The following is a 27,117-nucleotide window of genomic DNA, read 5'->3' as shown; positions in this document are numbered from 1 at the left end:
ACCATTTTCTTGCCCGGTGTAGTTACGATGCTGCCATTGACCTCTTCACGCGCTCCTGTGCTGGCTACTGCGTGGCAACATTTATTCTGGGCATTGGGGACCGGCACAACAGCAACATCATGGTCAAGGATGATGGACAGGTGAGAGATATCCTGCCACCTTCCCTCCCACCCACCAGAGAAAGGAGTGCCTCAGTGACAGACCATGTTCTTTGAACGTAGAAGGTTTCAAGTTTAATTTGATTTATACCCCGCCCTCCCGGCCAAGGCAGACTCAGGTTCAGAAAATCCCAGGTTCAGTCCCCAGCATCTCTAGTTAAAAGGACCAGGCTGTAGGTGATGGGAAAGATGTCCAGCCTGAGACCTTGGAGAGCCACTGCTAGGCTGAGTAGACAGTAGAAGAAGAAGATATTGGATTTATATCCCGCCCTCCACTCCGAAGAGTCTCAGAGCGGCTCACAATCTCCTTTCCCTTCCTCCCCCACAACGGACAACCTGTGAGGTAGATGAAGATATTGGATTTATATCCCGCCCTCCACTCCGAAGAGTCTCAGAGCGGCTCACAATCTCCTTTCCCTTCCTCCCACCCAACAGACACCCTGTGAGGTGGGTGGGGCTGAGAGAGCTCTCCCAGCAGCTGCCCTTTCAAGGACAGAGTCCCAGAGCAGCTCACAATCTCCTTTCCCTTCCTCCCCCACAACAGACACCTTGTGAGGTGGGTGGGCCTGAGAGAGCTCTCCCAGCAGCTGCCCTTTCAAGGAGTCCCAGAGCAGCTCACAATCTCCTTTCCCTTCCTCCCCCACAACAGACACCCTGTGAGGTAGATGAAGATATTGGATTTATATCCCGCCCTCCACTCCGAAGAGTCTCAGAGCGGCTCACAATCTCCTTTCCCTTCCTCCCCCACAACAGACACCTTGTGAGGTGGGTGGGGCTGAGAAAGCTCTCCCAGCAGCTGCCCTTTCAAGGACAGAGTCCCAGAGCAGCTCACAATCTCCTTTCCCTTCCTCCCTCACAACAGACACCTTGTGAGGTGGGTGGGGCTGAGAGAGCTCTCCCAGCAGCTGCCCTTTCAAGGACAGAGTCCCAGAGCAGCTCACAATCTCCTTTCCCTTCTTCCCCCACAACAGACACCCTGTGAGGTAGATGAAGATATTGGATTTATATCCTGCCCTCTACTCCAAAGAGTCTCAGAGCGGCTCACAATCTCCTTTCCCTTCCTCCCCCACAACAGATACCTTGTGAGGTGGGTGGGGCTGAGAGAGCTCTCCCAGCAGCTGCCCTTTCAAGGGCAACCTCTGCCAGGGCAATGACTGACCCAAGGCCATTCCAGCAGGTGAAAGTGGAGGAGTGGGGAATCAAACCCGGTTCTCCCTTAACCACTACACCAAACTGGCTCTCCTTGGCCTTGATGGACTGAAGGGGGGATCTGATTCAGCCTAAGGCAGATTCGTGTATTTCCCTCGTGCCTTTGCCCTCAAGGGTTCTGGACTGGTGCCCCGCTGGGGACAATGAAGCTCCGTGCTGAGTGATGCTCTGCCCTCCCTCTCTTCTCCCCCTCCCCGTTTGCCCCTTCAGCTGTTCCATATAGATTTTGGGCACTTCCTGGACCACAAGAAGAAGAAATTTGGCTACAAGCGGGAGCGAGTCCCCTTTGTCCTCACCCAGGACTTCCTCATTGTCATCAGCAAGGGGGTGCAGGAGTGCACAAAGACGAAAGAGTTTGAGAGGTAACAGCCCAGGCGGCTCAGCGCTTGTCCTGCAGGGGCAGTGAAGGGGTTCTTGTTTGGCCTTCCTCCCCATTCCTGCAAACAACTCACTGGTCTAAGCCAGCAGATGAAATGTAAGAAACACTCAAGCCAATGGAATAGCTCCACGCTGACAGGCACATCAGCAGAAGCCCTCCGGTCCTCCCCCCAGAGAAGGGGTCCACGGAGTGGCTGCTGCGGGAGGTCGAGCCAGCCACAGAATTCCACAAGAGAGGCAGTGCATGACTCTTAGCTGACACTATTTGACATTCCAGGAGGAAACTCTGTTTAACAGGATGCCTTGTGAGGTTAATCCATGGTTTACAGATATTTTCTTACATATGAACAGCTTCCCTTCAGTCACACAGTAAGGTTCCTTGTGCTGTGCTGGCAGCTGCACATGCCAATCAAACCCCAGTGGCCAATCAGAAGCCCTCCTGGGGAAGAGCCCCTACCTGGCCCCACCCACTCCCTAAAAACACTTGGCAGGCACCAGGAAAGGTGTTGGCAGGTGGCATGGGCCCCATGGGCACCATGTTGGGGATTCCCTGCTCTAAAGGTGTGACCAAGACAACCGTAAAGGCAGCAGGCAGCCTGCCCAGTGAGAATGCCTATCTGCCTGCCTTCAGCCACAGCCTTCAAAGGACTTGCAAATACCCTGAAAGTCTTGCTGGTCTCTGAGGTTCTGCCAGACCTGGATATAGCCCTTATACAGGCCACATCAGCTTGCTTGGTGCTTATTTCTGCAGGGGCGGGGGAGGCTCGTTTTGTCCTGTCTAGCTGCTCTTTGGGTTTTCTGGGAAATGCAGGAGCACAACCTTGCAGGCCTCCTCTGTTTGCCTAAGCCGACAGCTCGCTCTGCCCCCTGGCAGGTTCCAGGAGATGTGCTACAAGGCCTACTTGACCATCCGTCAACACGCCAACCTGCTGATCAACCTCTTCTCCATGATGCTGGGCTCCGGGATGCCGGAGCTCCAGTCCTTCGACGACGTGGCGTACCTGCGCAAGACCCTGGCCCTGGACAAGTCCGAGCAGGAGGCCCTCGAGTACTTCACCAAGCAGATGAACGAGGCCCACCACGGCGGGTGGACCACCAAGATGGACTGGATTTTCCACACCATCCGCCACATGCCCTTGAGCGAGGCAAGCCACGACTGAGGGACACAGCCGGGGGAGAGAACGCGCAGGCCCTCAGAGAGGCGGGGGCCAGGACAGCCCACTCCCTGCTTCAGATGTCCTAGGTAACCTGGTCCCTTGTTCTCTCGCAGAGAGACTCTGAGAGGCCTGCTTCTTCGCTTGAAGAAGGTGAGAGGAGAGGCCCAGAGGGGAAGAAGTCAGGTTAAGGAGGAGGCGGAGAAGAAAGCGGCAGCCCAGGTGCCCTTGGGGCCTATCAGGAGAGAGAGCGGCATTCAGATGAGACCCCCCCACCCCATTTTCTCTTCCACAGAACTTAAATTCTCTCCCTTTCATTCATTTCTGGGCTAAACAGGAGTCCCCCTCCTCTCCCCTCCCCTCCCCTCTGGGCACCTTTTTACTTGAATCCTCCATCTTTCCTCCTGCCCCCTCTTGTAATTCCTTGGGAATAAGATGGAGAGAGTGAGGAGGGGAGCAGGATGTGGGGGCAGGGGGGGAGTGTGAAGACACCTTTTCTGTTTCAGGGTGGACAGGAAGAGAAAGAAACAATACTTGAACATGTCCAGAATTGGAAAGGGAAAAAATAATAATTTTCTTTCTTTTCTTTTTTTTTCAAATAAAATTTTAAAAGAAAGAATTTGGATTGGGAGGGGAAAGCGTGGCTTTGCTTTGGGTTGGTAAAGGGGAGAGGACCGATGAGGGTCTTTGTGACTGTTCTTGAGATGGGTCCTTCCCTGCCTCTTTGAACTCTTTGGGGGGAGCCCCTACAGCTGGAGGTTTTGCCCCACTCCAGAGGGGTCACACTGAAGTCTGTGGCAGCAGAAATTAATAGCGGTCTCGTACCATTCCGTTCCTGTCAAATGTTCCCAGTGGCTCAAAGGGTGATTAACATGTGGAATTCACTGCCACAGGAGGTGGTGGCGGCCACAAGCATGGCCACCTTCAAGAGGGGGTTAGATAAAAATATGGAGCAGAGGTCCATCAGTGGCTATTAGCCACAGTGTGTGTGTGTGTGTGTGTGTGTGTGTATTTGGCCGCTGTGTGACACAGAGTGTTGGACTGGATGGGCCATTGGCCTGATCCAACATGGCTTCTCTTGTGTTCTTATGTGTGACACAGAATGTTGGACTGGATGGGCCATTGGCCTGATCCAACATGGCTTCTCTTGTGTTCTTATGTTCTTATGCTCAGCCAGAGCACCCTAAATGGTTCAATCCTGTGGCACTACAAAGACTGACAACATTTATTGCAGCAGTAGTGGGCACAGAAGCTGCTTTGGACTGAATCAGACCCCCCCCCTTGGTCCATCAAGGTCATTGTTGTCTACTCAGACTGGCAGCTGCTCTCCAGAGTCTCAGGTCTTTCACATCACCTCCTGCCAGGTCTTTTTTTTTTTTTTTAAACTAGAGATACTTTCTGCATGCCCAGCAGATGCTCTGCCACTGAGCCGCAGCTCCTCCCACAAGGTTTTAAGATGCCACAAAACTTCGCTGTCTTTGGCATTGCATGGCTCTGAGCTCAGAGTGAGTGTAGCTGCTTAGAACACCCCCCCCCCCTTGAGGGACAGGCTGTGGCCCCTGCAGACTGTGGAAGCCCAGAGGATCCTGCCTGGCTGGAGGGAAGGAGACTGGCGGGATCTCATGATTTTGGAAGAAGGCAGTCCAGAACTTACAGTTTGTCTAACTCCTGAAATCCCTTTGCGGGAGGGGAAGGGGGAGCCAGTTCGGTGTAGTGGTGAAGTGTGCGGACTCTTATCTGGGAGAACCGGGTTTGATTCCCCCCTTCCTCCACTTGCACCTGCTAGCATGGCCTTGGGTCAGCCATAGCTCTAATAGAGAGCCAGTTTGGTGTAGTGGTTAAGTGTGCAGACTCTTATCTGGGAGAACCGGGTTTGATTCCCCCCTTCCTCCACTTGCAGCTGCTGGCATGGCCTTGGGTCAGCCATAGCTCTAATAGAGAGCCAGTTTGGTGTAGTGGTTAAGTGTGCAGACTCTTATCTGGGAGAACCGGGTTTGATTCCCCACTCCTCCACTTGCAGCTGCTGGAATGGCCTTGGGTCAGCCAGAGCTCTGGCAGAAGTTGTCCTTGAAAGGGCAGCTGCTGTGAGAGCCCTCTCAGCCCCATCCACCTCACAGGGTGTCTGTTGAGGGGGAGGAAGGGAAAGGAGATTGTAGGCCGCTCTGAGACTCTGTCCTTGAAAGGGCAGCTACCATGAGAGCTCTCAGCCCCACCCACCTCACAGGGTGTCTGTTGTGGGGGAGGAAGATAAAGATTGTGAGCTGCTCTGAGACTCTGAAATTCAGAGTGGAGGACAGGATATAAATCTAATGTCTTCTTCTTCTTAATAGAAGGGGGGGTAGATCCAGCCAGCTTCTTCACTCAGTCTTGCCCAGTCCCTTCCTTGCTCCTGGCCCCCTCCACATAGCTTTTGTCCCCACAGGCTGAAGAATCACAAATATTGCCTCTTTGGTGGTTAAATGAGACCTTTCCTTCACCAGCGGAAGAGCTGATTGGATCCAGTTCAGTATTTCAGCCCTAAAGGAAAACGAACTCTGCATATTTCCTCCAAGAGGCATCAGGTTGGGGGTCGGGGTGGGGGGAACAATGACACCACTGTGACAAGAAATAATTTATAGTGATCTCTGCCACTGATAAATTAACAAGTTTCCCAGTTAACATTAACAAGGGAGGGTAGCTTTTCATCCTATCACATAGCAATAAACATTTATAGAGATCCCTGCCACTGAGAAATCATTAAGTGGAGGAGGTGGGGTTTAACACTGGTGCAATTAACACGTTAAACGGTGCGGGGCGGGGGGGCTGCCAAACAAGAAGGTAAACACAGGATTTGACCTTATTACATAGCAATAAATCAGTCCAATTTATAGCAGACCCTGCAGCTGATAAATTAGGGGAGAGGAAATGTACAAAGAGGGGGGATTAAAGGGTGGGGGGCTACAACCACAGCCTCCCATGCTATTGCATGGCAATACGTGAACCATTTATAGTGACCACTGCCACTGATACATTCAAAATGGGAAGGGAAGGACGATAAGGAAGCGGTAGGGAGGGATCAGTGCTGACAGGATGAGTAGGACAGGGAGAAGAAGTAGAATTCTGGGAATGCATCGCTTCCCCTAATGGAACTGCAATGCCACCAATTAGGGCTGCTATTGGATTCCAGAAGTGGAATTGGGATAGCCCCGGGGGTGTAAAGCAGTGGCTTATTTTGAAATTTCCAATCGCAGGTTTCAATTTTGAAAATCATTTCAGCTCTGATAGGGATGGGGATCCTGGTCCGCATCTGGCTGGCCTCAGAAGTTGGTGTCTATGTCCCAGACGTCCCCGCTCAGGGCGTTGGCCGCCCCCTGGAGCGTCCAGGTGACAAGGGCCAGCTGGCGGCGGAAGAGGACTTCGTCAAAATGTTCCGGTGCTTCTCGCAGACGGCTGACGTGCTCGAGCAGGGCAGCCACAGTGTGGGGGCCGTGGCCATGCAAAATGTGCCGGAAGGGGGTTTCCGTGACTGCCACGTACTGGGAGAGGAAGTAGAACTCCACCTGGGACAAAGAAGAGGTGCCGTGAGCAGAAACAGAGGCCCCCAAACCTCAACTCTTCACAGGCTTCTGAGGGAGGGTCCACCAGTGGCGTGTCAAAGTGTGGCACAAGGAGCCAACCCATGTCTGTGCGAGGAGGAAACTCGCTCAGGGAGGAAGAGAAGACGGCTCTTTTTTATTTCAGATTTATTCATCTGGAATATTGGCCGGTCTGCATTTGCCGTCTATTCTGTGGATTCCACTAGGAAGCCTGCATTTGAAAACGGGGGACGCAAACTCCTTTTTGACACTCTTGAAGCACCCTGTTTAAGAGCACACTTGCTCTGTGCTCAGGGTGCAGAAGATGCTCCCCAGCAGTATTTATCAACACTACTGATAAATCTTGCTGGTAGGGTTGCCACGTCCAGTTCAAGAACTATCTGGGGACTTTGGGGGTGGAGCCAGGAGACCTGGGGTGGAGCCAGAAGCAAGCTTAAGCACAATTCAACTCCAAAGGGAGTTCTCTCACAATCACATTGAAAGGGACAGCGCACTTTTGAAATGCTTTCCTTCCATAAGAAATCATGAAGGATAGGGGCACCTTGTTTGGGGGCTCATAGAATTGGACCCCCTGGTCCAATCTTTTTGAAATTTGGAGGGTACTTTGGGGAGAGACACTAGATGCCATACTGAAAATCTGGTGCCTCTACCTCAAAAAACAGCTCCCCCAGAGCCCCAGATACCCGCGGATCAATTCTCCATTATTCTCTATGGGAATAAATCTCTATAGGGAATAATGGGGTGCCCAGCAGGCATTTCCCTCCCCTCCCCCCGCTTTCTGATGACCATGAAGTGGGGGGAGGACCTCCAAACTGTGGGATCCCCTGCTCCCACCTGGGGATTGGCAACCCTACTTGCTGGTCTCTAACAAGGTGCTCCTGGATTTAAATCTAGCTGTTCTACCGCAGACCAGCACAGGAGCCCTCTGCAACTTCTAATAGAGCAGGGATCCCCGGTGCTGTGCCTTTGAGCCCCCGAGCACCACCACAGCCTTTCCTGGCTCCTACCAAAGAGGGCCAGGCCAGGTGGGGCCTTTGTCCAGCAAAATTGGCCACTGGAGATTTCATTAAAATCCTTGCTTTGCCAGCAGCTGGCCACCACAGCACAAGGATCTTCACTGTGTGACTGAAGGGCAGCTGTGGCAACTGTTGTGCGTCTGGCTCCACCTCCAACGGCAGCCATTTTGTGGCTGCACCCCACACACACACACACTGTCAATTCCAAACGTGCCCACAGACTCCAACAGGCTGGGGACTCCTGCTATGGAGAAATGCAAACACGTGCTAATAATCCACCCTCCCCCACAGTCCTTTTTTGTCTCACCCGCATAATTCGGACGTTGTACATGCGCAAGAGTCTCTCGTTATGTTCCTCAGAGCTGTAGATGTCCTTGCGCAGTTTCTCGGCTGCCCGCGCATAATCACCCCGGGCTGAGTAAATCCACTGCAGGGTCAGGCCGCGGCTCTGGAGAGGGGGAAGAAAGTATCACAGAGAAAGTCGAGCGTTCTAGAGTGGCCCCCGACAACTCCAGTTAAAGACAGATCAGGCAACAGGTGATGCGAAGAGACCCTGGAGAGCTGCTGCCGGTCTGAGTGGACAATCTGGACTTGGATGGACCAAGAGGGTCTGATTCAGTAGAAGGCAGCTTCACATGTGTTTGTGTGGCAGGCCCAACGGATCCAGCAGAATGGTGTGCTTGGGGACGAGAGTGGAGGCGGGCATCTCGGCATGTTCTCACCACCCCTGACAGGAAAAGGGTGTCTGCGCCAGACAGTGGCTCTTTAGCTGGAACGGCTGAAGAGAACCTCCGAGTTCAGTTCAATTCAAATTCAGTAGCACCTTACAACAAGATTTCCGGGGTATGAAAGTTCATACCCCCAAAATCTTGCTGGCCTCTAACAAGGTGCTCCTGGATTCTACCACAGACCAGCACAGGAACCCTCTGAAACGGACCAGTTTTGCACTAGACCTTTTAATCCTGGTTTAACTCTGCCCCCAAACTGACATTCTACACTAGAATCAGAGAAACCAACTCTATGATGATTTCAGTGTAGAATGTCACCTTGGGGACAGGGCTAAACCAGGATTAAAAGTCTAATGTGAAATTGGTCACTATCTCCAGGTTGAGGGACGGTCCTAGACTGTCTGGCACCCTAGGCAAGGCACCCGCCCTGCACTGATGATGTCACTGAGTCACATGGGGGGGAAGCCCAATTTGGCGCCCCCAAAAGGCTGGCGCTCTAGGCCTTGCCTAGTGGCACAGCTGGCCCTGCCCAGGTTCTTCAGTGGTAGTTTGCCTTTGCCTGTGGGCTGCTAGGGCATACGCCAGCTGTAGTGGGGAGAGGCGTGGTCCTCTGTGCCTCGCTTGTGGGACTTGTAGGACCAGACCAAGCTCTGGCCTGATGGTCGACAGAGGAGGCTTTGGGGGCTGCAGCTGCACAGCTCCGAGGCGCTCCAGTATGTATCACAAGAAGCTTTTGCCTTCTGGTGAAAGGAGCTGGGAGCACACAGAGCTGCTGGGCAACAGTTGCAAGTCCCCCAATTTGGTGTGATCAGAATCGGGACCAAAACTGGACACTCCCCCTGCTGCGGAGAAGTGAGCTTGTGATGGTGCTCAGCAGTCAGTATGGCAAGTCCATTCATCCGAATGGTGGGGGGGGGGGTGGATTCCAGCTGGAAAAATCTGAGATTTCATCTTTGCCCCCTGCCTGTGTTTCTTGCATACTTCTGGATTCAAGAAGGAGTCCATAAAGAGACCATCTGGAGACACCCTTGTTGAGCCTGTGTGAATTCAGCCCCAGTCGTTTCCCCTAGGACAGGTTCCCCACTATAATGCCCACCCTTCCCTTGGCACCCACTAAGTTTTCCAGCAAGGCCAGTTACTGACTGTCCTCAATCAAATGAAAGAGGTTTTCACCAAAGAATCGAGAGGATGGGTCTTTCCTAAGTCAACACGTGATCCCATTCCCCCCTTCGGTGTTTCCTTCTTCCCTGGAAGAGGGAGGAATTCTAGGTGGCTCCTCTCCTGTGGCAGCCATTTTCGGGAAGGGATGGTGGCTCAATGGTAGAGCATCTGCTTGGGAAGCAGAAAGTCCCAGGTTCAATCCCCGGCATCTCCAACTAAAAAGGGTCCAGGCAAGTGGGCATGAAAAACCTCAGTCTGAGACCCTGGACAGCCGCTGCCAGTCTGAGTAGACAAGACTGGCTGTGATGGACCAAGAGTCTGATTCAGTATAAGGCAGCTTCATACGTTCACTCACCACCGCTCTCAAAAATGCAATTGTGCCCGCAGGCCTGAAATGGTTGAGAACCCCTTGGGTAGGAAATTTCCCTAGGAAAGTCACTGCAGCCTTTGTAAGGTAGATGGATGGGGCTGTATGTATAAAAACCTTAATTAAAGATTGGTCTTCTAAGAGGGACTCTCCCCCCGCCCTCTCCTCTAGTAGACTTCTCCGCCATTTCCCTTCCCCCCAAGAAGATCTCAGCTGCTCACCTTCAGCAGTGCCGTGTATTCATTGAAGCGGGTGATGTGCTGCAAGAGAACCTCTCCGTAGCATCCATAGTCAAGGGGCAAGAGGTGGTCGTGGGTCAGCTTCATCAGTAGGTGACCCACAACCTCAGCTACGGTTTTGGCTACGGCGGGGAGGCGCCCGTGGAGAGCGCGGTTGAGGTTATCGTAGGTGTCAGCCATGGTGTTCAGGAAGGGGTAGGGACGGGACGCCTGCAATCAAAGAACCAGACAGAGGTGGAGAGGAGAGCACGGACGCTACGGGAAGGCTAAAGCAAGTGGCCCCGTTGCCTCCGTTCATGCATTTGTCCTAAGGCCAGAGCTAAGCTATTCCATAGCTAAGGAACCAGGGAAGTTCCTGACGTGCCCTTGCTTATTTTTGGCACTGTCTGGGGTTGGTTGCTTTCTCAGTTGCCCTCGACTTTATTCTGGCTTCAGATGTGCCAGCCCTGAAAAGAGTTCTTGTTTCCTTGGCTTTCTGAATGGGGAAAAGAGCTGAAACCTGAAACACTGAGTTCAGTCTAAATGTTGACTTTAACAGTGTGTAGGAGTGGGGTTCATTGCCAGGGGCATGAAGGGAGACTATGAAACTAGGGGCCCATGCTGCCTCCTCCCATGTCACTGCCTTTTGGGTTGGAGCCAGTGGCAGTAGTTGTGGCTTAGAGCCCCCAAAATCTTCTCAGACACTAGTGGACTCCAAGCTAGCTCCTAAATTCCCAACACTCAAACCCTGTTTTCTTCCAGGAAGAACACAAAGCAGAAAGGGGGGGGGGAGAGGAGGGGGAAACTCACCTCTGCAAAGGAGAATTCCACAGCAGGGACACCCCCAAATGCGGTGAAGGCGAAGGCACTGCTGTCCATGGGGAGAGGATGGATTCTGGGGCAAAGGAGGTTGGGAAAGTCTTGTCAAAGAGAGGAAAGGGGAAATACTACACAGGGCAGGGGGGTCCCTCTTCCAGGTGGTGCTTGGCTCTGGGTGGTGAAGGGGGTGACACTCTGCATATAAACAGAGGCACTCTTCCCTTCAGCAGTACTGCAGCATTCCTGGTTCTAGCCCCTACGTCAACAATGGGGTCAAGCCAGCCTCAGATAAAGGGGATAAAGGCAGATGGTCAGCCATTGAAGGAGGGCAGGAGGCTGAGAGAGGGCCCAGGCCTGAGTTCTTACACCTCGCTCTGCCACGGCCGGCCGTGTTCCATCACCTGGTCAAAGATGCTTTGGTCACTGCGGTTTGGACTATCAACCTGCAGAAGAATCATAGAATCCTAGAGTTGGAAGGGACCTCTAGGGTCATCTAGTCCAACCCGCTGTACAATGCAGGGAACTCACAAACACCTCCCCCTAAATTCACAGATGACAGATGCTGTCAGATGGCCATCTAGCCTCTGTTGCAAAACCTCCAAGGCAGGAGAGCCCACCACCTCCCAAGGAGGAAGCCTGTTCCACTGAGGAACCGCTCTAACAGTCAGGAAGTTCTTCCTAATGTTGAGCTGGAAACTCTTTTGATTTAATTTCAACCCACTGGTTCCGGTCCTACTTTCTGGGGCCACGGAAAACAATTCCACACCCTCCTCTCTAGGACAGCCCTTCAAGTACTTGATGGTGATCCTATCACCTCTCAGCTGCCTCCTCTCCAAGCTAAATATCCCCAGCTCCTTCAACCTTTCTTCATAGGACTTGGTCTCCAGACCCCTGGAGAGAGAGTGGGAGAAGTGGAAGGGAAGGAGCGCCAAGGAATGGACAGCCTCGCATGGGGCTGCCGGAGTTGTAGCAAGAACGCCCAAGCCTTCCATCTCTGTTCAGAGAACCAGTAAGGCCTGTCCCAGCTGCCCGGTCTGCTTCCACTCCTGGCTCTTCTGCTCCCTCAGAATCACTGCATCTTGCCTTCAGTCTGCCCCCTCGAGCTCAACCTGCGGGCACTCTCCCCAGCGCCAGGAAGCTCACCTGTTTGATGATGCTCTCGATGAGGCTGATCAGAGCCGGGCTGGTCTTGGCAAAGAACTTGTCGTCTCCTGCAATGAGGTCCGGGGAGGCTTTTTATGTATGCATCAAGGTCCTAGTCCTCATTTATGACCCCTTTGCTCCTGAGCTAGGGTTGCCACTCCCCAGGCAGTGGCTGGAGATCTCCCAGAGCAGTCAAAGAGATCAGCTCTGCTCAGGTGAGGTCCCTCCGCAAACCCCGCCCCTCCCAGATCTTCAGGTATTTCACAATCCAGTCCTGGCCACTCTTGGTTCCCTCCCAGGCCCCCCTTTCCACCTCCTCTTGTTCCCTTCCTCACCAGCTTCCAGGGAATCCTAGTCTGTATGTTTTGGGGTCTTCCCACCAACCCCAAGTGCTTGTGAAAGAATAACGAAAGGGTGGAGGGAGGGGAAAACATTTAGACGACCCCACTTTAATCCCTTCCTCATTTCTCTGCAGTCAACGGCCTCTTTTGGACCTGCATCAAAACATCTGCTCGGCCTGCTGGATGTATTTGTTTCCAAGAATAAAGGGGCTGAGGCCAGTCAGAGAGGTACAACAATTATTTGAGTTCCCTCCTCCCCCAGTTCCACAGGTGCCGTCAAGTAGGAGCCGACTCACAGCAACCCTGGAGGGTTTTGAAGGCAAGAGATGGGCAGAGGGGGCTGTTGTTGCCTGTCTCTGCCTGGTGACCTTGGGCTTCCTCATTGGCCCCCAAGGACTCACCAGAGACGGCTGTGGTTATTTCCCAAGATTTGCAGAGATCAGACTAACCTGGGCTATCCAGGTCAAGGCCCCAAATCTATGGGGTGGGAAAAATTACCTTCCAGAAATGTTCATCTCTAACCCAAAATACTGCATATTGTCACAAGGTTAGCTCCTCCCCCTGCCTTGGCATGCAACATACAGCACAGCCCCCCTCCCCACCGCTGCCCAGGTCTAGCAGTATTGTCTGGGGCAGTGATGCTCTGTATTCTTGGTGCTTGGGGGGCACAGTTGGGAGGGCTTCTAGCCCCACTGGTGGACCTCCTGATGGCACCTGGGTTTTTTGGCCGCTGTGTGACACAAAGTGTTGGACTGGATGGGCCATTGGCCTGATCCAACATGGCTTCTCTTATGTTCTTATGTGACCCAGAGTGTTGGACTGGATGGGCCTTTGGCCTGATCCAACATGGCTTCTCTTATGTGACACAGAGTGTTGGACTGGATGGACCTTTGGCCTGATCCAACATGGCTTCTCTTATATTCTTATGTGACACAGAGTGTTGGACTGGATGGGCCATTGGCCTGATCCAACATGGCTTCTCTTATGTGACTCAGAGTGTTGGACTGGATGGGCCTTTAGCCTGATCCAACATGGCTTCTCTTATGTTCTAGTAAAGAGATCTAGGACTAGATTCTCTGCCCCCCTTACCTCCCCCCAGCCCACGCTCCCGGTGCCCCCCACTCACCGAGGGCTGCATTGTCCGCACTGATATAGACAGCGGCTTTCAGATGCAACATGGTGAGATATCCCTGCAGAGGACGGGCAGGGTGGAGAGTGAGATTCAAGGGCGGTTAGCAAAACCAGCAGACTGCAAGTGGAAGGAGCTGCCTAGGAGTCTGGCCACACCCAGAACTGTCCTGGGGCTCAGGACCCTCTCTGCCCCTTGCCCCCCCATGTCCAAGCCCCTTCACCCCTAAAAACGCCAGCTTATCCAGTTCCTTTCCTTCCCCCATAGTAAGTCTAACACCAGGTGTCCCCCCCACATGGTGCCCACGGGTGCCCTGGCACCAAGCAACACCTTCCCTGGCACCCAACAAGTATTTTAGAAAGTGGGGGCGGTTGGGAGGGGCTTCTGGCCAGCAAGGCCTCTCATTGGCCACTGGAGATTTGATGGGCTGTGCCGATTTTTCAAAAGCTGCCCCTGCAGCACACGAAAGGCCCTTCAATGTGCAATGGTGGGCAAGCAGCAGTGGCCGTTTTGTGGCTGGCTCCGCCTCCCGTGACGGCCATTTTGTGGCTGGCTCCGCCTCCCGTGACGGCCATTTTGTGGCTGCATCCACCATGTTCTGTCAAAATTCCAAAAGTGACCATAGGCTCAAAAGTTTGGAGACCCCTGTGGAGTTGCCCATTCTGGGTTGAGAAACACCTGGAGATTTTGCGGGCACAGCCAGGAGAGTGCAGGGTTTGGGGGAGGGAGGGAGGGAGGGACCTCCGTGGGGCCTAATGCCGGAGAGTCCAAAGTGGCCATTTTCTCCAGGTGAACTGATCTCTGTTGGCTGGAGATCTGTTGTAATCCCAAGGGATCTCCAGTCACCACCTGGGGGGTTGGCAACCCTGTCTGGGACTCCTGCAGGTACCCTCCCAAGTCCACGGAGGGCTCGGAGCCCGGCTCACCTCCAGCCATTCCGTGGAGCCCACGCTGCCAAAATCGCCGGCATCCCAGCTCACAAACAGCAAGCTTCTTCGCAGCTGAAACCCTGGAGGGGTTGGGAAAACTCAGATGGGGGCAGCAGCAGCAGCCTTGGAGAGGCCAGCCATGTCTAGAGCAGAGCCCTCTGGAGGCTGAGGCCATCTCCTCCTCTCCCCCCACATCTGACAGACTCTAATTCTGCAAGGGGCAGATGTGCCTTTTTGTTCCCTTACAATCATGAAGCCGCCTTCTACTCATTCAGACCTCACCCTCAACTTGGTCCACCAAGGTCAGTATTGCCTACTCAGACAGGCAGCAGCTCTCTCCCCAGGCAGGTCTCAGGCAGGCAGCAGAGGCCTTTCCCAGCTGTTAGTGCAGCTATGAGAAGCCCACACAAAGGCAAAATGTGGGCCTGGAATGTTAACCTTCCTCGGTGTTCACCCCTAAGCAAGTCCCCCTGCCCCTGGCTTACCATTCCGTACCATGGCAGCAAAGGTACGTGCCAGTTCCAAGAGAATGGCGGTGCCCACCCCAGAACGGGCAGCTCCTGGTCCCAGGGAGTCTCTCTGAGCCCCCACAATGAGATAATGATCTACAGGAAGAAATTATACAAAGGAAGACGTTACAAATAAGCAGGATCCTTGACGGAGGGAGAGGGTGTTGAGGAAGAACACCCCCCCCCAGGGCAGAATACCAGCCCCCTCCCCTCTCAGACACCACAGGAGTTTGGCGAATAGAATCATAGAGTTGGAAGGGACCTCCAGGGTCATCTAGTCCAATCCCTGCACAATGCAGGAAACTCACAACCCCCTCCCCCTAAGTTCACAGGATCCGCATTACTGTGTCAGATGGCCATCCAGCCTCTGCTCAAAAACCTCCAAGCAGGGAGAGCGATTGAAGAATCTAATCAATCACCCAAGTGTATCTTCATCCTCCCCCACATATATTCTTGTTTATATCCTACTGTTCTCCCCAGCGGGAACCAAAGTGACTTCCACTTTTCTCCTCTCCTCCAACAACCCTGTGAGGTGGGTCAGGCTAAGAGTACATAACCGGCCCAAGGTCACCCAACAAGCTTCCAGGGAGATTCAAATCCCAGATCCTGATCCGATATTCCAGCCACTGCACCACACTGGCTCTCCAATCCCCACCCACAGAACCCCAGAGATCCCTCCCCCCGGTCCCTTTTACCTGGCTCAAATCTACCCTCAATACACCCAAAAATGTTGCTGATCATGACAGATTGCTTCACGTTGTGGACTCCCAGCTGCAGCCGGAAAGTGGGTTCCCCTGGGCCGAGCACGTAGGAGACGAGAGGAAGGCGGCCATGCCAGTCTCTCGGGGCAGCAGGACCAGTCATCTGTCTGCCAGGGAGTGGGGAGAAGGCTTGGTGATGCGCCCTCAACGTTTGGCTGCAGAAGAGCAAACTCCTGCTCCCTGGCCCCACCCCCAAACTTGCACTGTTCTGTGGGACCTCAATCTTCTCCTGGAGATCCGGTCACCAGGATCCCCCTTCCCCTAGCCCATTTCCCACCCCTGAAATGCCAGCAAGGCTTTCATCAGACTCACCTGAACAGGTGTGCTGCCACATTAGCACTGATGGGGTGCACTGGGATTTTGGGGAGCCCTGAGGACTGCACTGGGGGGAACTGGGTATGGTTGAAGGAAGGGAATCCCGGACTGTAGGGATCTCCGGCACCCATGTGAACCTAGAAGTGTGGGGAGAAAAAGGGGGGGAGGCTAAGCCACAGCCAAGGGTGAGCCCCTGCCTCAGATTTCTGTTGACGCCCTGGGTTACTCACATGTCCATAGATGCTTGTGTTCTGGGATAGCCTCAGCTTGCGAGGATCTTGGGGGATGTCCAAGGGGTCTGGATAAATGAGGACCCCTGCTGCCTGGGAGAACTCCGCATTGGCCACCTGGGGCAAAGAGAACTCCAGAGCTCAGGAACAGAATGCCTTTTTTATTTCACTCACAGTATGCCTTTCCCCTTCCCCACAGAGCACACACTTTGCACACCAAAAAATCCCATATTTCAGTTACCTGTGACCTCAGACCAATATCAGTAGACAACACTGACTTTGGTAGACAGTGGTCTGACTCTGTCTGGTGCAGTACAACCCTGCCCTCGTTTTTCCCTAAGCCAGACTCCCCCAAGCGCTCATCCTGTGATCTTCTTCCCCTTTAAGGCAACCCTCTTTTTTGACTGGCCTGCTAATCCTCCAGGTCGCTGTTCTTGAGCATTTCCACGTCTCCATCTAGTGCCCAGTGATAGAACTACCGCCTGTTGCATTAATCATTCCTCATGCATTCCCCAACAGAACTAGGTGGATCCAAGCGGGCAGCTGTGTTGGTCTGAAGCAGTTGAACAAAGCAGGAGTCAAGTTCCACCTTTAAGACCAACCAAGTTTTATTTAGAACGTCAGCTTTCATGTGCTCTTAAGCACGCTTCATCAGACGAGGAATCCAGCACAGTGAGCAAAGCCATACAGAGTTGAGCAGAGCCCTACAGAGCTGCTAGGGAGTGGCCCAGAATGCAACACGGTACAGATTTAAGAACCAATGACAGTGAAGTAAAATTATCTGGTAGGCAGTGGTTTAGAATGTAAAATGGTACAATGACTGGGTGGGCAGCCATGTTGGTCTGAAGCAGCAGAGCCGATCTGGAGTCCAGTGCCACCTTTAAGACCAACAGAAGTCTACTCAAGGTTCATTGCAAATTCCTGTAAAATCTAGAAGATGTTCTGGCTTCCACAGCTATGCACTGATTGACATATTCCCCTACACAGAAACTGTGGGGGCGGGGGGGTAGAGACGAAAGCACCCTCCAATCCCAGAGACTTATTATGGCCATCCAGTAGGGTCTTCAAGCCGAGAGTCAGTCAGAGGCGGTTTGCCCTCGCCTGCCCCCACGGAGCAGCCCTGGACTTTCTGAGTAGTCCCCCATCCCAGGACTAATCAGGACTGACCTTGCCTGGCTTCCACAGCCTGATGCGATTGGGCTCATTTGGACAATCCAAGTTAGAGTTCACAGAAGAAGACAGTCTAGGGCTGTCAAGTCCCCGGTCCGGGAAGGTGTTCCCCCGCCCGGGAGGTTCCCAACATTGGGCCGGAGCGGGGAACCTCTCCCGATGTTGCCAGCATGATGACGTCACCCAGAAGTAGTTTCCTATGGTTTTCCCAGACGCCCTAGCCATTTGGGATGACATCACCTCTGAGTCCCTTGGAATGCAAGAAGATCCAATCAGTCAGTCCAAAGGGAAATCAACCCTGACTGTTCTCTGGAAGGTCAGATGCTGAAGCTGAAGCTCAAATACTTTGGCCACCCAAAGAGAAGGGAGCACTCCCTGGAGAAGACTCTTGAGAGTCCCTTGGACTGCAAGAAGATCCAATCGGTCAGTCCTAACGGAAATCAACCCTGACTGCTCTCTGGAAGGTCAGATGCAGAAGCTGAAGCTCAAATACTTTGGCCACCCAAAGAGAAGGGAGCCCTCACTGGAGAAGACTCTTGAGAGTCCCTTGGACTGCAAGAAGATCGAATCAGTCAGTCCTAAAGGAAATCAACCCTGACTGTTCCCTGGAAGGTCAGATGCTGAAGCTGAAGCTCAAATCCTTTGGCCACCCAAAGAGAAGGGAGCACTCCCTGGAGAAGACTCTTGAGAGTCCCTTGGACTGCAAGAAGATCCAATCAGTCAGTCCTAAGGGATATCAACCCAGACTGTTCCCTGGAAGGTCAGATGCTGAAGCTGAAGCTCAATACTTTGGCCACCCAATGAGAAGGGAGCACTCCCTGGAGAAGACGCTTGAGAGTCCCTTGGACTGCAAGAAGATCCAATCAGTCAGTCCTAAGGGAAATCAACCCAGACTGTTCCCTGGAAGGTCAGATGCTGAAGCTGAAGCTCAATACTTTGGCCACCCAATGAGAAGGGAGCACTCCCTGGAGAAGACGCTTGAGAGTCCCTTGGACTGCAAGAAGATCCAATCAGTCAGTCCTAAGGGAAATCAACCCAGACTGTTCCCTGGAAGGTCAGATGCTGAAGCTGAAGCTCAAAGACTTTGGCCACCCAATGAGAAGGAGCATTCCCTGGAGAAGACCCTGATGCTGGGAAAGACAGAAAGCAAAAGACGAAGGGGACACAAAAGAGGAGATGGCTGGACAGCGTTACTGATGTAACAAACATGAACTTGAGCAGACTTCAGAGGATGGTGGAAGGCAGGAGGGCCTGGTGTGACTGTGCGACTGAACAACAACAACACTTCCGGGTGATATCATTGCGTCATGCGCGGGCAACGCTGGGTACTTGGAAATCCTAGGACATTCTCTCGGCAGGCAGGCTCACCTTCTCAGCATAGCTAATTTGCCCCACGCGAACCATGACCAGCTGACCCTGGGGGTTAACACCGCGTTGCCTCAGAAGGGTAAAGTCCTCTCGGCGTCCGTAGTTGGCAAAGACGAGGCCACCCTGGGTAGGGATGGGGAGGACAGAAAGATGGAGAAAGGCAAAAGAGCTTCAGAAAAAGCAATGGCCAACTCTGTCCAGAAGCTATGGGGTGGGAGGTGTTATAAACGACAGAAGACAGGGGATGCAACTATGTCCTCAGCCCCTAGTTTTTCTGAAGTTTGTAATTTGCAGGTTCTTCCCCTTTAAGGCAACCATCTTTTTTTTGACAGCCACATTAATATTTCAGGTCCCTGTTCTTGCCTATCCTCAAGTCCTCCCCTAGTGGCCGGAGGCAGAATTACCAGCGTACCGTGACAACGGCAGAGGCACTGTAGGGACAGTACACCTGGGGGTCTTCCAGAGGGAATTTCTCCAGCACAGCCCCATCGGCATTCACGCGGTGCAGGAAATTAGGCTGTTGCCTGTATGGAGGAGGCCAGAAGGCATCAGAGAGAGAGAGAAAGAAAGACCCCCACCCACCCACCCTCTCTATCCATGCGCTGCACTGACCGGCTGGGTTTCTGGAGTCCTACGTAATGGCTGTCGGTCCAGTAATGGTCCAGTCCGTAAGAGATAAGGGCGTTGAGAACGTGGCTGGAGAGGACCTCCAGGCGGGACGAGCCAGGGGGGTGGGGGGCTTCACTAATTGTTCTGTGGGGGAGGGGAAGAAAGGGGGTGGCATCAACAACAGGAAGAAGATAGAAGAAGATATTGGATATCGAGAGCCAGTTTGGTGTAGTGGTTAAGTATGCAGACTCTTATCTGGGAGAACCGGGTTTGATTCCCCACTCCTCCACTTGCACCTGCTGGAATGGCCTTAAGTCAGCCAGAGCTCTGGCAGAGGATGTCCTTGAAAGGGCAGCTGCTGTGAGAGCCCTCTCAGCCCCACCCACTCACAGGATGTCTGTTGTGGGGGAAGAAGACACAGGAGATTGTAAGCCGCTCTGAGTCTCTGATTCAGGGAGAAGGGTGGGGTATAAATCTGCAATTCTTCTTCTTCTTTATATCCTGCCCTCCACTCCAAATCTCAGAGTCTCAGAGCGGCTCACAATCTCCTTTATCTTCCTTTCCCCAACAGACACCCTATAAGGTGGGTAGGGTTGAGAGGGCTCTCACAGCAGCTGCCCTTTCAAGGACTACCTCTGCCAGAGCTATGGCTGACCCAAGACCATTCCAGCAGCTGCAAGAGGAGGACTGGGGAATCAAACCCGGTTCTCCCAGATAAGAGTCCGCACACTTAACCACTACACCAAACGGGCTCTCCAAGAAGATGATATTGGATTTATATCCCTCTCTCCACTCCGAATTTCAGAGTCTCAGAGCGGCTCACAATCTCCTTTAACTTCCCCCCCACAACAGACACCCTGTGAGGTGGGTGGGGCTGAGAGGGCTCTCACAGCAGCTGCCCTTTCAAGGACAACTGCCAGAGCTCTGGCTGACCCAAGGCCATTCCAGTAGGTGCAAGTGGAGGAGTGGGGAATCAAACCCGATTCTCCCAGATAAGAGAGCCATGGCTGACCCAAGGCCATCTCAGCAGGTGCAAGTGGAGGAGTGGGGAATCCAACCCGGTTCTCCCAGATAAGCGAGCTCTGGCTGACCCAAGGCCATTCCAGCAGCTGCAAAAGGAGGACTGGGGAATCAAACCCGGTTCTCCCAGATAAGAGTCCGCACACTTAACCACTACACCAAACGGGCTCTCCAAGAAGATGATATTGGATTTATATCCCTCTCTCCACTCCGAATTTCAGAGTCTCAGAGCGGCTCACAATCTCCTTTAACTTCCCCCCCACAACAGACACCCTGTGAGGTGGGTGGGGCTGAGAGGGCTCTCACAGCAGCTGCCCTTTCAAGGACAACTGCCAGAGCTCTGGCTGACCCAAGGCCATTCAAGCAGGTGCAAGTGGAGGAGGGGGGAATCAAACCTGGTTCTCCCAGATAAGAGAGCTCTGGCTGACCCAAGGCCATTCCAGCAGGTGCAGGTGAAGGAGTGGGGAATCAAACCCGGTTCTCCCAGATAAGAGAGCTCTGGCTGACCCAAGGCCATTCCAGCAGGTGCAAGTGGAGGAGGGGGGAATCAAACCCGGTTCTCCCAGATAAGAGTCCGCTCACTTAACCACTATGGCTGACCCAAGGCCATTCCAGCAGCTGCAAGTGGAGGAGTGGGGAATCAAACCTGGTTCTTCCAGAGAAGAGTCTGCTCACTTAACCACTATGGCCTTCCAGCAGGTGCAAGTGGAGGAGTGGGGAATCAAACCTGGTTCTCCCAGATAAGAGTCCGCTCACTTAACCACTATGGCTGACCCAAGGCCATTCCAGCAGGTGCAAGTGGAGGAGGGGGGAATCAAACCCGGTTGTCCCAGATAAGAGTCCGCTCACTTAACCACTATGGCTGACCCAAGGCCATTCCAGCAGGTGCAAATGAAGGAGTGGGGAATCAAACCCGGTTCTCCCAGATAAGAGTCCGCTCACTTAACCACTATGGCTGACCCAAGGCCATTCCAGCAGGTGCAAGTGGAGGGGGGAATCAAACCCGGTTCTCCCAGATAAGAGAGCTCTGGCTGACCCAAGGCCATTCCAGCAGGTGCAAGTGGAGGAGTGGGGAATCAAACCCGGTTCTCCCAGATAAGAGAGCTCTGGCTGACCCAAGGCCATTCCAGCAGGTGCAAGTGGAGGAGGGGGGAATCAAACCCGGTTCTCCCAGATAAGAGTCCGCTCACTTAACCACTATGGCTGACCCAAGGCCATTCCAGCAGCTGCAAGTGGAGGAGTGGGGAATCAAACCTGGTTCTTCCAGAGAAGAGTCCGCTCACTTAACCACTATGGCCTTCCAGCAGGTGCAAGTGGAGGAGTGGGGAATCAAACCTGGTTCTCCCAGATAAGAGTCCGCTCACTTAACCACTATGGCTGACCCAAGGCCATTCCAGCAGGTGCAAGTGGAGGAGGGGGGAATCAAACCCGGTTGTCCCAGATAAGAGTCCGCTCACTTAACCACTATGGCTGACCCAAGGCCATTCCAGCAGGTGCAAGTGAAGGAGTGGGGAATCAAACCCAGTTCTCCCAGATAAGAGTCCGCTCACTTAACCACTATGGCTGACCCAAGGCCATTCCAGCAGGTGCAAGTGGAGGAGTGGGGAATCGAACCTGGTTCTCCCAGATAAGAGAGCTCTGGCTGACCCAAGGCCATTCCAGCAGCTGCAAGTGGAGGAGTGGGGAATCAAACCCGGTTCTCCCAGATAAGAGAGCTCTGGCTGACCCAAGGCCATTCCAGCAGGTGCAAGTGGAGGAGGGGGGAATCAAACCCGGTTCTCCCAGATAAGAGAGCTCTGGCTGACCCAAGGCCATTCCAGCAGGTGCAAGTGGAGGAGTGGGGAATCAAACCCGGTTCTCCCAGATAAGAGAGCTCTGGCTGACCCAAGGCCATTCCAGCAGGTGCAAGTGGAGGAGTGGGGAATCAAACCCGGTTCTCCCAGATAAGAGAGCTCTGGCTGACCCAAGGCCATTCCAGCAGGTGCAAGTGGAGGAGTGGGGAATCAAACCCGGTTCTCCCAGATAAGAGTCTGCTCACTTAACCACTATACCAAACTGGCGCTTACAGAGACACCCCCTGAGCTTCCAACACAAAGCGTGCATGCGCATGAAAGCTCATACCTTGCATAAAACGTGGTTGGTCTGAAAGGTACTTGACTGGACTCACATTTTGCTCTATGCACAGCACAGCAACCCACCTGACCAGCACAGCAACCCACCTGAACCTATTGGCCTGCCTAAGTTATCCGTGTGTCACATTTACCTTTTTAAATATTTCATTTTCTGTTAAATAAACCTCAGTTGTTCATCTCCCTCTGGGTCTTGTCTGCAAGTCCAAAAGCTCAGATGCAGCAGGGATTCCTGCTTTCCCCACAAATATGTGCAGCCTGAATTTAGCAGGTCTGCAAATAAGAGACCTTGTGGAAGTACACAGCTCACGCACTGCCAGTCTTTCATTTTCAGCTTGCATCCCCCCTTCTTCTTTTGGATCGTGTCCCATGTTGATGAGGCTGCTCCCAACCAATCCCTCCTCCAGGCATTCTTTGTGTTTTGGAAACAGCAGGAGTCCTGCTTCCTTGCCCCCCTCGCCCCCTCTCTGCACAACACCCACCGGATAGTCTCTTCGATCTTCTCCTGGTTGAGGTGCTTCTGGAACATCTCCCGCAAGTCGGCCCAGTACAAGGGGGCTCCTCCGGGGTCTTCCTCCACTCCGTAAGGGCGCTCCTCACTCACGACAGTCAGCAAGTCCCCACAGATGCTGCAGGACCCCCGGGAGGAGATGTAGCCCAGGAGGAAGGCTGCGAATACCGGAGGAGGGGTAAGGAACAGGCCACGAGAGAGCCAACACAGCCCCCAGCAGGTCTCAATGACAAAACATCTAGCTGCTTTCCTTCCATACAAAGCCCATCTTTATTTATATTTACAATATAAATCAAATACAAAAAATAAAATACAAAAAACCCCTACAAAACCCAAAATTTAAAATCATGGTTTAGGATTGCTGGTAAATAAACGTGGCCCTGAATAAAACTGTCTTCAACTGCCTCCTCAAGATCCAATGTTAGAGGGCCAGGAACACTTCCCAGGAAGGCTGCGCTGTAATTGTGGGGCTGCCACCGAAAAGGCCCTATCTTATGCACCCACCAAATGAGCTTCATTGAGGGCTGGGACCATTAGGAGGTCTTTTCCTCTGATCTCGGGGAGAGACGCAGGATATCATGAGTCCAAGGAGAAGAAGGAAACTGAGTGGCTGTACCAGTATGGGCCATTGAGTGGCCATTCCCGAATCTAGGCCCAAATGTGGTGGGGGAGCATCTGAAGTGTCCTGTGGCGCCAGTAACCCAGACCACCCGTATTTACACCTAGTCTAGCCAGTCCAGAAGTGCTGATGTTTCGCAGGCCGTACCACTAGGCAGATGGACACAAGCAGTTGTCAAGAGGTGGGATGGATACCCAAAGGGGGTTTGGAAGGGTCTGTTATTAAAATGTGGCACTGTCAGAACATGTAGTGATGGCCACAGGCTTTAAAAGGGGATTAGATTCATGGAGGAGAGGTCTATCAGTGACTACTTGCCATGGTGACAAAAGGGAACCTTCACATTCAGAGGCAGTCAACCTGAATCCCAGAGCCAGGAGGCAATATCAGGGGAAGACCTCAACCTCTGTGCCTTGTTGTAGGCCCTCCACGGGAACTGGTTGGCCACTGTTTTGAGTCAGGATGCTGGACCAGATAGACCTTCCCTGGCCTGATCCAGAAGGGCTCTTCTGAGGTTCTTCTCAGGGGAAGGCCTTGGCCTCTCTGCCCTGTTTTTGGCCCTCCAGAGGAACTGGGTGGCCACTGTGTGAGACAGGAGGCTGTACTAGATGGACCTTCACTGGTATGATCCAGCAGGGCTCTTCTGATGTTCTTCTCAGGGGAAGGCCTCGTCCTCTCTGCCCTGTTTTTGGCCCTCCAGAGGAACTGGGTGGCTACTGTGTGAGACTGGAGGCTGGACTAGATGGACCCTCCCTGGTCTGACCCAGCAGGGCTCTTCTGATGTTCTTCTCAGGGGAAGGCCTCGTCCTCTCTGCCCTGTTTTTGGCCCTCCAGAGGAACTGGGTTGCTACTGTGTGAGGCAGGAGGCTGGACTAGATGGACCCTCCCTGGTCTGATCCAGCAGGGCTCTTCTGATGTTCTTCTCAGGGGAAAGCCTTGGCCTCTCTGCCCTGCTGTTGGACCTCCAGAAGAACTGGGTGGCCACTGTGTGAGACAGGAGGCTGGACTAGATGGACCCTCCCTGGTCTGATCCACTGGGGCTCTTCTGAGGTTCTTATCCTGGACATGGCTGTCATCACTAATAGCCCTTCTGCTTTGACATTTTGACCATAATACCAAAACAAAGGCAGGTAGCAAGGAAGGGGAGGAGTTGTTCACTTCTCAAGGGTGACGCTTCCTAAGCCCCACCCTCCCAGGCTTCCCCCTCCCATCTCCAGGGATTTCTGAATCTGGAGTTGGCACCCTGTGAGGAGGCCATGAGGAAGGGGCACCCTTGAGAAGTGGACAGGCCCTCCAGTGGCACCTAGGTAGGGTTGCCAGTCCCCAGTTGGGGGCAAGGGATCCCCTAGTTTGCAGGCCCTCTCCCCACTTCAGGGTTATTAGAAACTGGGGGTGGGAAGGGAAATGTTCACTGAGCACTCCATTATACCCACATGATATAATGGAGAATCATTCCGTGAGTATCTGGGGCTTGGGAGGGGGCACTGAATTTTCAGCATAGCATCTGGTGCCACTCCCCAAAACACCTCCCAAGTTTCAAAAACACTGGACCAGGGGAACCAGTGTTCTATGAGTCCCCAAAAAGGTGCCCAGTCCCCCATTGTTTCCAGTGAAGGAAAGAAATTTAAAAGGAGTGGAGTAAAGTCCCTTTACATGTGATGGCCAGAACTCCCTTGTGGATTTGATCATGCTTGTCACAACTTTGCTCCTGGCTGCACCCCCAAAGTCCCCAGATATTTCCTGAATCATATCAGGCAACCTAAAGAAAGGATATGTTTCTGGGATGGACAATTCAGCAGCAGGGCCCAAGTTCTGTGACCAGTGGAAGCATCTATGACCAGTTCCGGGGCTGGGTGTAGCCGGGGTGAGGTGCTTACCTACAATGAAGATCAGGAGGCTCACGAGCACCATGTACGAGGCTGCCTTCCACCGATCCTGCCACGGGCAACAGGCCAGCTGCTCTGGTTTCTTGGGGGCACCAGCGGCCATGGCCCTCTCCTGCTCCTTGCCTTCCACCACATTCACCTGTAGTCCCTCCAGCTGGCAGGCCACGTCCCCCTCGGCTGTGTTGCGGTAGATGGTGTAAGACCGCCGAGGGGGCTTCTTGCTGTTCTGGGGGGCAGGCAGAGAAAGGAGGCAGCGTGTGGGTCAGGACTAGGGGGTGGGTGGGTGGGCCATGTCCCCAGGGGGATGCCAGCCTTTTAGCCCCTGCCTTACCGCCCTCTGAAAGAGGCATCTCCACTGGGCCATGTTGTCTCACAGGTGGTTTCTGCTCTGCAGAGAAAGACGCACAACAAGCTCCAAAGAGGATGACACAAAGACCAGGTCCCCACCCCTCCAGCCCCACCATTCTTATCAGGAGGACATCCCCCTGCATTCCTCCCTGTAGACGGAGAGGTTGTTTTCTCCTACGTGACCTGGGGGTCCAGATTATCAGCCACTGGCACAGCCCCTCCCCTCCCCCCCTTATCACACAAGGCAGGCAGCTGCCCCGCCCAGCGCATCACAGTTGGTGGCCTAACAGCCCAGACGTGCCAAACCCGGGGGGAGGAGCCCACGGGCCCTTTCCAGCCCAGGCAGGAGTTGTGGACGTCCTGTTTTCTCTCTGGGGCATCTGGATACCGTCACCCCAAACTTCTTGAGGAAGTTCAGGTGTGGGGGCCACGTGCAATTCTGTGTCACCACACCTCAAAAAGGATATTATAGCATTGGAAAAAGTGCAGAAAAGACCAACTAGAATGATTAAAGGGTTGGAACACTTTCCCTATGAAGAAAAGTTAAAACGCTTGGGGCTCTTTAGCTTGGAGAAACATTGACTGCGGGGTGACATGAGAGAGGTTTACAAGATTATTCCTGGGATGGAGAAAGTAGGGAAAGAAGTCCTTTTCTCCCTTTCTCACAATACAAGAACTCATGGGCATTCAATGAAATTGTTGAGCAGTCAGGTTAAAACGGATAAAAGGAAGTCCTTCACCCAAAGGGTGATCAACACGTGGAATTCACAGGAGGTGGTGGCGGCTACAAACATAGCCAGCTTCAAGAGGGGATTGGATAAAAATATGGAGCAGAGGTCCATCAGTGGCTATTAGCCACAGTGTGTGTGTGGGTGGGTGTGTGTATATATATATATATATATATATATATATATATATGCGCCACTGTGCGCCACAGAGTGTTGGACTGGATGGGCCATTGTCCTGATCCAGCATGGCTTCTCTTATGTTCTTAGGTGATACAGAGTGTTGGACTGGATGGGCCTTTGGCCTGATCAAACATGGCTTCTCTTGTCCTTATGTGACACATAGTGTTGGACTGGATGGGCCATTGGCCCGATCCAACATGGCTTCTCTCCTGTTCTTATGTGACACAGAGGGTTGGACTGGATGGGCCATTGGCCTGATCCAACATGGCTTCTCTTATGTCCATTGGCCTGCTCCAACACGGCTTCTCTTATGTTCTTATGTGACACAGAGTGTTGGACTGGATGGGCCATTGGCCTGATCCAACATGGCTTCGCTTATGTTCTTATGTGACACAGAGTGTTGGACTGGATG

General features: G+C 53.2%; 2 protein-coding genes across 4 annotated transcripts in view; one reads left to right on the top strand and one right to left on the bottom strand.

Moving 5' to 3' along the window:
• The window catches only part of LOC132583999 (phosphatidylinositol 4,5-bisphosphate 3-kinase catalytic subunit alpha isoform-like), a 32,100-nt gene extending 28,582 nt beyond the window's left edge, over positions 1–3,518 (top strand). For all 3 annotated transcript variants that reach the window (XM_060255764.1, XM_060255763.1, XM_060255765.1), the window contains 3 exons: positions 23–140; positions 1,578–1,729; positions 2,620–3,518. In XM_060255764.1, the coding sequence (XP_060111747.1) occupies positions 23–140; positions 1,578–1,729; positions 2,620–2,905 (556 nt within the window). In that variant the 3' untranslated portion in view covers positions 2,906–3,518. The remainder of the gene's footprint in view (positions 1–22; positions 141–1,577; positions 1,730–2,619) is intronic.
• Positions 3,519–5,497: 1,979 nt separating this feature from the next.
• On the bottom strand, positions 5,498–25,670 carry TFR2 (transferrin receptor 2). The gene is made up of 17 exons (XM_060256326.1): positions 25,441–25,670; positions 22,919–23,105; positions 19,291–19,431; positions 19,091–19,202; positions 18,679–18,801; positions 16,141–16,257; positions 15,908–16,047; positions 15,530–15,702; positions 14,811–14,930; positions 14,323–14,405; positions 13,394–13,457; positions 11,927–11,994; positions 11,150–11,226; positions 10,775–10,859; positions 9,968–10,195; positions 7,798–7,938; positions 5,498–6,438 (listed from the first exon to the last, which is right to left on the bottom strand). Exons 1-17 carry the CDS (start codon positions 25,550–25,552, stop codon positions 6,196–6,198), a joined length of 2,214 nt encoding a protein of 737 aa, XP_060112309.1. The 5' UTR covers positions 25,553–25,670; the 3' UTR covers positions 5,498–6,195.
• Positions 25,671–27,117: the final 1,447 nt, after the last annotated feature.

Source organism: Heteronotia binoei, chromosome 15 (assembly GCF_032191835.1).
Source record: "Heteronotia binoei isolate CCM8104 ecotype False Entrance Well chromosome 15, APGP_CSIRO_Hbin_v1, whole genome shotgun sequence".
In the NCBI taxonomy this organism is placed as follows: Eukaryota; Metazoa; Chordata; class Lepidosauria; order Squamata; family Gekkonidae; genus Heteronotia; species Heteronotia binoei.
The sequence above is the reverse complement of the archived record's forward strand: the minus strand, read 5'-3'. Positions and strand labels throughout refer to the sequence as shown.

What these genes read in the sequence shown, in the direction of transcription:
- TFR2 (XM_060256326.1), bottom strand. Translation starts at nt 25,552, where the DNA reads ATGGCCGCTGGTGCCCCCAAGAAACCAGAGCAGCTGGCCTGTTGCCCG. An exon ending in AAATTAGCTATGCTGAGAAG is followed by an intron (nt 16,258 to 18,678) that starts GTGAGCCTGCCT and finishes TCTTTGCCCCAG; the next exon opens with GTGGCCAATGCGGAGTTCTC. An exon ending in CGGCCGTGGCAGAGCGAGGT is followed by an intron (nt 10,860 to 11,149) that starts GTAAGAACTCAG and finishes CCTTTGCCCCAG; the next exon opens with AATCCATCCTCTCCCCATGG.